The sequence below is a fragment of the Homarus americanus genome, unplaced genomic scaffold (assembly GCF_018991925.1).
Source record: "Homarus americanus isolate GMGI-L3 unplaced genomic scaffold, GMGI_Hamer_2.0 scaffold41027, whole genome shotgun sequence".
In the NCBI taxonomy this organism is placed as follows: Eukaryota; Metazoa; Arthropoda; class Malacostraca; order Decapoda; family Nephropidae; genus Homarus; species Homarus americanus.
This window is the reverse complement of record NW_024745073.1, coordinates 10,089,175-10,099,967: the sequence shown is the minus strand read 5'-3', so window position 1 is coordinate 10,099,967 and position 10,793 is coordinate 10,089,175. Positions and strand designations below refer to the sequence as shown.

Sequence of the window (10,793 nt, the reverse complement as noted above, 5' to 3'; positions counted from 1 at the left end):
CTCACCGGTCTATAGTTGTTCGTGGAGTGCCGATCGCCCTTTGAAGATAGGACTCACATAAGCCACTTTCCATTCACTGGGGACCATTTGTTCATCCAGGCATTTACAAAACAGGATCTTCAGGGGCTCTGCAAGCTCGTTGCACAACTCTCTTAGCGTTATACATCAATCACGGTACCTTCAAGTTTCTCAGAGTAGTGGAGTAAGAATTTATATAAAACGGTTTTTATTTTGGGTAATTGTATTTTTTATCATAATTTACTTATATAATTTAAAATTAGAATTTTGCTTTGAAGCAGCAACGGTGGCAAACTTGCCTGTAAGTAAAAGAATATAATAATTAATCATATATTTTGTTTAACCAAAATCTAACTTTTTTGTAATTCAAAATTTTTAGAAGTTAATACTGTACTTCAGTTCTACAACGAAAATGTAGCGTGTTATTTACACTATAAAAAAGAAATATAAACGGAATTCAACCGCTTAAAATGAATTTAAGTACAATACTTTCTAATCTTAAAGCTAGTTTATAAAAAAACACCTTATGAATGCAACTCATAAATCATAAATTGAATACCATATACAGGTAGCTCTAATAGGATCATCCTAAAGCACCTTGGTACCATTCATAGTAAAGCTCAAAAAGCAAAATCAATAAAAATAAAATTCCTGTAAGAGCCCATGAAAATATGTTTGTTAAATGAATAATCGAATCAAGAGGAAGTAAAAGAGTGATTTCAACATAAAAAATTAAGAAAATAACTGCAATTAAAAGCAATCGTAAAGAAAAAGGGAGTCGTGCTGAGCCTTTAGGATCAAATCCACACTCGAATGGAGAGTTTTTTCTCGATCTGTAATAAGCTTTTTTGATAAAATAGAAGCAAGAATCATAACTACAGATCTAATTACTAAAGTTGTTGAGGTTACGGTAAATATAATGAAAATTAATTTTTATATAAATTCTAGGAAATATACTTATTACATTAAAAAATTAATTAACCTCCTCATCAATAGATAAAGATACTGTATATAAAAATAATCACACTACATCTACAAAGCGTCAGCATCAGGCAGCTGCTTCAAAACCAAAATGATGGTCAGAAGAAAAGTGACAATTATAAAGGCGGTAAAAACAAATACGTAGCTAAAAAAGAAGTTCCAATAATAACATGAAGCCCATGGAAACCAGTTGCTTCAAAAAAAGTAGATCCATAGACAGAGTCTGCAATTGTAAATGAAGTTTCTTGAGAAAGGTTCGTAAATGAGTCATATCCAGCAATACCGAACTCATTCCTCTGGGTTGATTCTCCTGTTCTTGTACAACAGTTCTACAACTCCTACGATATCTGGTTGGTGTACTTTTAGTAGTGTTTCAAACTCCTCTCTCTTATCAAGGAACGTGTCAGTATGAGTGTACATGACATTCAAGCCAGAATTTGTTCTCGGTAACGTCTCTGGTTTTAGTAGTAACCCCGCTCCCCCACATTCTCAGAAGCTGCAGCATTTGCTAAGTACACTGTATTTTGCAGGGTGTGGTTAGAAATGTCATTGTTTACATGGCGCTCGCCTCCTCCTGGAAGGTAGGCGGAGCTGGTGCTGCCTCCCGGGTGGGGGTTAGAGCGGTTGGAGGTTGCACTGCTGCGCCCCGGCCCTGTGTTGGCACACTTGCTTCCGCTACCCTCCCCCTGAGTATAACCCATGTACACCCATCCCCGTTCTTCCTTGACTCCTCCCTCTTCTGCTTCAAGTCCTGCAGGAGCTTCTTATGCGGTTTGCTCTGTATTACTGTGCGATCTGGGTGAATGAATACTCCCGAAATGCCTCGCTCCTTGCTAAGTTTTTTGCCTGCCTGCCATTTCTCTTCCCCGCTCGCTAGTGTGATCCTGAAGGGACGAGGCTTATCCCCCTGCTTTTGTCCCAGCCTCCTCACATCCTGAGGGGTTGATGGAATCTTCAGAGCCTCTGTACAAATATTTTGAAACAGAATCTTATCGTGTGTTACCTTACTCACAGTTCTCTCCGCCTGGCTCTCTGGGACTCTAAAAACTATTACATTGTTCCTGCGCTGGAAACGTTCCTGGTGTTCCTCCTCTCCCCTAACAGTAGGTCCGTTAATTTTCATTTCTTCGACACACTTCTTCAGAGTCTCAATCTGCTGTAGAACCTGTTCTGATCCTGCATTACTCCCCGCCCCCTCCCGTGGCCCTGCTAATATGTCAGCATAACTCCTCTTAGCACTCACCTCCATTCTATCGGCTACTTCCTCAGTCTTAGCTGGACTCATATTCTGGAACGGGGTGGTAATATCGACAATATATACCTAGATTTTGCCAAGGCTTTCAACAGTGTACCCCATGCAAGGCTGAAAATCAAACTGGAAGGGTACGGAATTCGGGGAAAAGTCCTTGCGTGGATAGAAGATTTTCTTTTTGACCGCAAGCAGTGTGTGATGGTTAATGGCACGAAATCATCATCTGTACCTGTCACAAGCGGGGTATCAGCCCACAGTGCAGTATATTGGGCCTGCTGTTGTTGTTTTTTGTTTCATAAATGATCTGCCTGACGCTGTACAATCCTCCATTAAATTGTTTGCGGATGACGCCAAGTTATTTCAGGAAATCAAGAACCAAGCGGACTGTGAAGAGCTGCAGAAGGATCTCTATGAGCTCCAAGAATGGTTTAAGAAATGGCTGCTGAGATTCAATGTCACGAAGTGTAAGAGGATGCACCTGGGGCATACCAACGGTAAGGAGGCGTATCATATGCCCCAACGGGATGAAGAAACTGCGCTATTTGAGACAATGTGAGAAGGACCTAGGTGTGTACGTTGACAATGAACTGGAGTTCTCGGGTCATTGCGAGAAGAAGGTAAATTAGGCAAATAAATTATTAGGTCTTATAAGAAGGTCGTTCAGATATCTAGATGGTCCGTCCCTCTTAACCAGAAGAAACTTTTGGCATGTTCGTTGACTGAGAAAGCAGATGAATCATTTTAGTTGCTGGTCATGCATCTGGATTCTTGGAACAATATCCTATAGTGCCTTAAAATAAGCACTGGAAAGGGCTTATAACTGCATTCCAGAATGCCGCAGTTGTCAAAACACATTTTCTATGAACAGTTTTCCTATAGGTAAATAAAACAGTATACTTACTCGACAAGTTTTTATATAAAAGCATTGGTATAAATGTACGGTATTAGTTAGGGTGATGGTTTTATTTTAAGCATCTGAAGGTGAGGCAGGTTAGTGATATTTTACATTCACCATTTCATAAAAAAATGTTTTATTCAAAATCAAATCTTAACTTTGTATTGAACAGGTAGATGGGGAATGTAGGATATGAGGAATTACGTGTGAGATGAGATAGGAGGCCAGAGAGAGGAAAGAATGAGGAGTGGGAAGAGGTGTGAGTTATGGGGAGGTAATCATTATCATTCTTTTGGATATTCAAGGTATATATTTGGACACTTAAAATAAACTGTTAATACATTGAGGGATACTTTTGGAATAGGTTCATAATTCATTAATCAGTTTTATCAATGTTATTTTAATCACTGGAACATATATTGCACCCATAGATTAGTTGGTTTATTTTAAAGAAAATAAAAACTGAATATTAATACTGTATCCAGATATCCAGTTAACACTGAGCACCTGTCAGTGGCCATTATACATACAGTACAGTAACTACCGTACAGTATATGCTTTCCACATGATCATAATCTGTGTTCTTGTATTTACTTGCATATAATTTTGTTTACCATAACATAAACTAATAAATATTAAGGTAGTATTGGTAGAAAAGGTAAAGGTAATAGGTAATAGGCAATTAACAGCTAACATACTGTTTATTATTTGAATTCCCCTTCCCTTTTTTTATGGAGTAAAGGGACTGATAGTCTTGGGAAAAATAATATCTTATGTGTGTCATCTGTACCTGTGTGGGGGAATACAATACTGTACAGGTTCTTCTACTGTAATTTTTGTTTTCTTTTTTGTCAAGAGACCTAAAAGTTACTTATATTTAACTACTGACAGGCTACAGTATATCTTTATCACTGAATACCAATTACCTCTATTCAGTCTTTATATAGCTGATGGTAAACATTTATACTTTGGGTGAGTGTGGCGATAAATGGTATTAAGTAAAGATAAAGTCAGCACTGCACTGTAGTTGGACTCTCATTAGATGACAATAAAAATCATGACAGTAGTATACATATTGCAGGTGTAGGTTACAGAGCTGTGATTGTAAAACAGATTTTGCCACAACAGCTCCTAGTGTCATGAATCACATATTTTTAATGCTGACTCCATTTACCAGTTCGCTTAGTAAATGTAAAAAAAAATTTATTTAAATGCACTGTGCTTGTTTTCTGATGTTTTCATTATTACCTGTATAAAGTGTAGCAGTGCAGTATCAAAAAATGAACAACTCACATTCTTTGTATAGTAAATTTACAAAAGAGTGATTCGATGGATAAAATAGTCAAATACAGTTTTGTATTTTGAAAAATTTTCATTGTTACTTATTTCAGATATGCCTAGTGAATGAAGCAATTGAAACTTGTTGAGTTAGCACCAGTTAGGAGACAACATTAAGATAGAGAACCTTTGGAAAGGTCTACACAGTGCCTAACTTTTTTTTCTTCTAAATGATGCTGACTGAACTTATCTAGCTAAGGTACAGTCTCAGCAAAATACTGATGCTATTTCTAGACGTGTGAGTGCCTTATTTACAAGCAATCAGTTAGGTACTTTGCTGTACATCTTCTGTTGCGAGAAATATTCTGAACAAAGAATAAGAAGAAATTGGATATCAACCAAAAAGTTAATAATTGTTTGGAATACCAACATTAAGAGTTTGGTGATACATTAGGCTTCCAATTACTGTATGTTTGTGTTCTCCAACATCACTACCTTACCCAGTTTATTGAGTCAAGTCTACTGATACATGTACCGGTAGTGGTAATATAAACGCTTGCCACAATTTCTAAGACCTAACACAGTCTATCTGTATACAGTATTAATTTCACTCAGTAAATTTAAATTACAGAATGTAATAAACAACTATAGAATACATGTATATGGTATACATCAAATAGTACAGTTAATTTAAATGCATCACTGATCTGGAAAACTTCTTATGATCACCAGCACTGTTTAACACTTTAACAATCTCAGGAATGCAAAGGAAAAAGGAACCAATGCTAGACTCACACATTTAATATGGCACAAAATGCAGAGTACTGTTATGTTGAGATATAATAAACTGCATCAATATTAGAATTGCTGTTCTGTTTTCAAGATTAGTTTTTAATGAACTTAAAGTATTAAATGTCTTGTTATTATAATCCATAATATTATTAACTTAAGATTATCATCAAAAGTCCCGGTAACTGGAATAATACACGACTCAAAGATCCAAACATTTCTGACTAGTAGTTCTTCTTCAAGGGATCTTCTCCTCAACATGCATTAAGTTGCGAGAAAAATATTACCTTTGCTTATATACGAGGAGTAGCCAAACTGGTAGATTTAGAATTCAGTTGCTCTTTCAATAATGTCTATTTACATAGATTTACAAAAATGGTTTGACTTCTCACATCAGCCATAACTAATAATATTATGGCCTGTTGGGTGATTTTCTTGTTCAGTTTTTGCTCAGGTTGATCATGCTATCCTCTTCAAGTTCAAACACTAACTTTACAACAAGCAACACCCTCCTGTTCCTTTTATTTTTAATTTAATTGTTTTGTTAATTAAGGAAATACAGTATAGGTCCTTCTAAAGTCTATCCCAGAGGAAAAATACATCAAGCTCATCAAACTTATATGAGTGACAATAGATGGTCTTGCTATACAATATTTGCATCCACCCAAACTGTATTGCACTTATCATAAATGCAAAAATGCAAATACTCTTTGTAAATGACAGGGCATATCTGAAGGCTTTGTAACCATTGAATGAAAAACAGATCTTACATATTTGCTACTTCTATCGTGTAAACCATGCAGTTTTCACCAAAGTTTGTCGACTTATTCTTGAGGAATTATTTCAGTGTCAGAGAGAATAAAACATGAGTATTTCTGATCTCTTCACAAGTATAGAGTACTAATAATGCTTCATTAAATTTGTATTAATATCTGCCAGATCTAAGGAAACTATCCCATCAACCTGGAGTGGTCATTTGATAAGTGTAAATGCCTCATAACATGTAATGACTAAAATAACTCATTATCTAATGTCTCATCACTAAATGTGTTCTCACATTGCATCAACACTGCCACAATCCACAAGGCCTAAGTCTCACATAATACATGATACCTCAGTACCTCTGGCTGGTGGCTGTTGTTCTACTTGGCTCAGTCTTAAAGGAGAACTCAGACCCTTTGTAATCTGCTGGCTTATACTGTGTATTTGTGTAATGTATCTCAGGCATGTTGAGCTGCTTGGTCCAGTGGTTGGTCCAGTAGAGCTCTCCGGGGGGTGGTCGCTTCTTCTCTATCTCCCGGCACACAAACACACAGTAGATGAGGGAGCCAAAGAGCACCATGAAGCCAAAGATGAGCATACACAATCCGATGTACCTGTTAGGGTATAAGTTTAATATAGTTAAATGGATTCTTTATATACAGGGTCATCAAAAAAGAATGCCAAGATTTTAAATGGTTATACTAGTACAGCACAGTACAGTACAGTACTGTATATTAAAACCTGGGGATTCTTTTTCAATGAACTTGTATATAACTGTAGCTTAAGTATCAACACAACTAAATAAAGTTTTCAGAAAATATATTGTATATCAAATGTGTAACTGAACATATTGAGATGAAATATATATGCTATGAGTTATTTCCCACAACTAGAATATGCACATTTATTTATAGTTATTGACATCACAACACATTGGCGATGAATAGAAGTTGCATGGATTTAGGGGACCTCACTACACTCACAGACAGGAAATGGGTGGTTCATGGTGTAAGGTGACCTTAGAACATTGACACAGTACAGTATATAGGATAGATCACTCTGGGTGATGATATCATACGCACCAGACAAAGGCAGGATCGTAGAGCTGAAGAACAACAACAAAGCCAAGGGTAATGAGGAGGAGGCCTAGGTTGAGGAGGACCATAAGGCAGCAGACACTCTTGGTGTTGGGGCAGCAGGGGTGAGGTGCTGTCATTGTTTCCATCACCAACTTCCCGCCTCTTGTTGTTTTGGTTTTCACGCTCACCTTGTCACTATGGCCTCCACCACTCCGGTATGTATATTGACTGCAAAACAAGGGAAATTTTTTAAACTGTTGATACAAGGTTAGAAGGAAAAGAGGTTGATATTTACAGATACAGAAAGAAATTGAGCGAGATGGCTTTTAAGAAGTAAAGATGTTTCTTAACCAGTGCCCTAATAATCAGAAGATAATTTCACGTAAAGTGCATGAATAGCACAAGGCAGAGAAAAGTGTACGGTATAAGAAGCACGTGTAGTAAGACGAGGATAGCTTAAAAAATAGTTGTGGATATTTCTGGAACAATGCTTTTAATGTCTTAACTCCAAATCTAGTCCAGTTCATGGACATGATTAGATAAAGATAGTAACTACTGGATAATTCCAATACACTTACTTTTTTTAATACTCTTTACCACTGATCGGCTTGTTTGCCGCTTGGGCGATCAGTCACGTCTCTGTTATGCACTCTTGACAAGTACTGAGCATGTACTGGCTCCTGAATGTATCTGAACCTGCTCTAGTACTTGTTCAAGATGTCTGGTCTTGAAAGAGCTCACACTCTCTGGCAGATTGTTCCACCAATTTGATGTCATATGAAATATGCATTTTTATCAGTGGAACAGGTCTTTAGTTATGCTTCCTCTGGCTTGTTTACTGTAGTATGCTCTGTGCTGCTCACCTGATCTCGGAGTGAGGTCTGGGGATCCTTGTGGAGGCGTATATCTCTGATGCTGCCCTTGATGCTGCCCGCCGTTCCTCCTCCAGCTGTGGGTTGATCACCGCCTCATTCCTAACAGTGAATTCACTCTCTGCCCGATCACTTGGTGCGCGCTCCACCACCAAGCCAGGGTTATAGTATACCTGCCAAATGGATGGACCTCAGTCTGTTGCACACACAACACCATCTTGGCAAAGAAATTTTTCTACTCTACCTACTGTACAGCACCTCCTGAGTTACCATACATTCACTCTAAAACTGCTGTAAATGAGTCATAAAACACTAGAACACAGATTCCAAAGGGACTTATTTGTTTATATTTATACCTCTGTTTTCTCTCCCACAGGTTCCCTTACTGCATACCACATGTGTTGACCTTCCCTCACAACTACTGTACTGCCAGTCATGTAAGTGTTGCAGATTATGTGAACCACATTTCATGTTTGGGGAAAATTTAGCATATGGACGAATCTTTGAGAATCTGAACAGTTATTTCATTGCACTGATTTTCAAAGCTCTTGCTTATATTATTATCACTATCATTATTATAGTACTGTACTATTTTACCATTATTGTTCTCACCAAAGCAATAAAATTATCTGCCAACTGTTCAACTCATACTACTTCATATATAGCATCTTCAGTCTATGCCACAGGGACATCTCAGTGCCATATATAAGAAACCACATGGATAGTGCTCTCAGTTATCTTAGTACCTTACCCATACTGATTTTTTTTACTCGATGATTTAAAAAAATATGGCAACTTCATCTACTACAGTATTTCTTCGTATTATTTTTTTTTACATAACTAACTGACTGCTGACTATATTACCATTTAATGTCTCCTTTTTGTAACTTTTAACATCTTTGACTAGTACAGTACAGTACTGTACTTTATCTGTATTTTTCTCCTTCCATCACCATCAGGGTTACATAATTCGTCTATAACACTGAACGAAGACGTAACAGAAAATATTGCATCCTCACTTTGAATGATTGCAAGTGTTACCCAACCTGTGTAACAGCAGCACTATATTTTACATCACTTTCACAAGGTCGCTGCCTCTAATAACAATGTTCTCGGCGGGGTGTGTGAGCTACACACCTTCTGATGGCTGGTAACGATCCTCGCCTTGCCACAGGGTGAGACAGCTTGTGCTTTCCATTCATACCTTAGCTCCTTAGCTCATACCATACCACTATGAGTGTTTGAAACAATAAGTAATATAAAAATTAATGTTAAATTACATGTATGTACACACAGAGTTTGTCTCAAAATGACCGTGACATTCTCAGCGATGTGACCACTCTAGAAAGGTCACAGATGATCTCAGACTGTTAAAATGCTAATTCATCTGAGAGATTAACCTAGAACATCCCTGTTTCATAAAATTTTAAAAAGTTAATTTAAAACTGACTTTAAGATTCATATCTACAAACAAACAGACCATAGACTCGTGATGATGCAAAACACATTCTTAGCACACCCTGTACATCCCAGTGTCGTATGTTAAGACAAAAATTCTGTGATTGTGTGAATTTATCAAAGGAATAAGGGAGTATTATTTCATCCAAATTGTGTAGGTGTACAATAGGAATCTTGTACAATATCACAAAGTTCTTAGAATTCACAACTCTCTCTTTCTCTCTCTCTCTCTCTCTCTTTTTATATACAAGGGGGTGAATTTATTATGCTGGTGGTGTTGACACTTTAAATCACCACACGGCATTGAATTATGCTTTACTCAGCTGGTATAGAGTCGTTGCTGCTCATTAGTTTTTTTAATCATTATTGTGGTGGCTGATTGAGTATCTGGTTTACCGATCAACTGACAGACTGATTGATTGATTGAATGACTTATTAATTGATCAACTTGGTCAGTATTGTGTCCTTGCCCAAAAAGTGCTTGAGATATCACCTGGACAAGCAACCAGTGGATATATTGACTGAATAAACTGACTGACTGAGCAATTGTGAATTGCCAGGTTGAGGGGAATTTTTCAATATGGTGGTAGTGGTGGAATGTGTATCTTACCTCCCTGCTTGCGTAGCCATTCCTGGAGGAAGAATCCCTGTCCCTGGACCTACTCCGCTCCCTCCTGGGCGGCCTCTCAGGAGCGTACTCATAGCTGCTGACGGAGGGTGCCTGGTAGCCGCTGGGCCCTGGCTGTGTGTAGTCCACATACCGCGACGATGGACCCAACCTCTCCAGACTCATGTTGGATGTGGGAGTGAGGCTGGTTGGCTCAGTGAGTAGGAATGGGAGCTGATGGGTGGGAATGGGGCTAGTGGTTGGAGATGGTGGGTGGGAATGAGGGCTGATAGGTGGGAATGAGGGCTGGTGGGTGGGAATGAGGGCTGATAGGTGGGAATGAGGCTAGTGAGTGGAAACGAGGACTGGTAGGTGGGAAGGAGGGCTGATGGGTGGGGATGGATTTATTCCTTAAAATGTGATGGTGAATGCTGGGCTGGTAGAAGAATAGTACAGTAGTAGTAGATGAAATGGAGGATGTAGTGATTGTAAGATAGTAGCAGTAGTAGTGGTAGTAGGTGGGATAGTAGTACTGTAGAGGTTGTATATATAGCAGGAGAGTAGTCTGGAGCTAGTATGAGGATAGTTTTGGTTGTAGGACTAGTCGTAGCCGTTTTTGTGTGCGTGAGCGGGCGGCAAACACCATACACACACACACACTTTGTGTACTGTACAGTATTGTCTTAAATACAAGTGTGGTGAAGAAAGCGTTTCACAGCATCACCCTGAAAGAGAGAGAAAAGAAAATATCTCCGTTAAATGCACAACAGATAATTAGTTACAACAAACATTAATTACAAAA

General features: G+C 38.2%; 1 protein-coding gene across 1 annotated transcript in view; it reads right to left on the bottom strand.

The window, feature by feature from the left end:
* Positions 1-3,147: 3,147 nt before the first annotated feature.
* The window catches only part of LOC121878390, a 31,015-nt gene continuing 23,369 nt past the window's right edge, over positions 3,148-10,793 (bottom strand). The window contains exons 2-5 of the mRNA XM_042384595.1: positions 9,995-10,716; positions 7,918-8,099; positions 7,058-7,282; positions 3,148-6,589 (exon numbers count right to left, since the gene is read on the bottom strand). Of these exons, the coding sequence (XP_042240529.1) occupies positions 6,328-6,589; positions 7,058-7,282; positions 7,918-8,099; positions 9,995-10,177 (852 nt within the window). The 5' untranslated portion in view covers positions 10,178-10,716 and the 3' untranslated portion in view covers positions 3,148-6,327. The remainder of the gene's footprint in view (positions 6,590-7,057; positions 7,283-7,917; positions 8,100-9,994; positions 10,717-10,793) is intronic.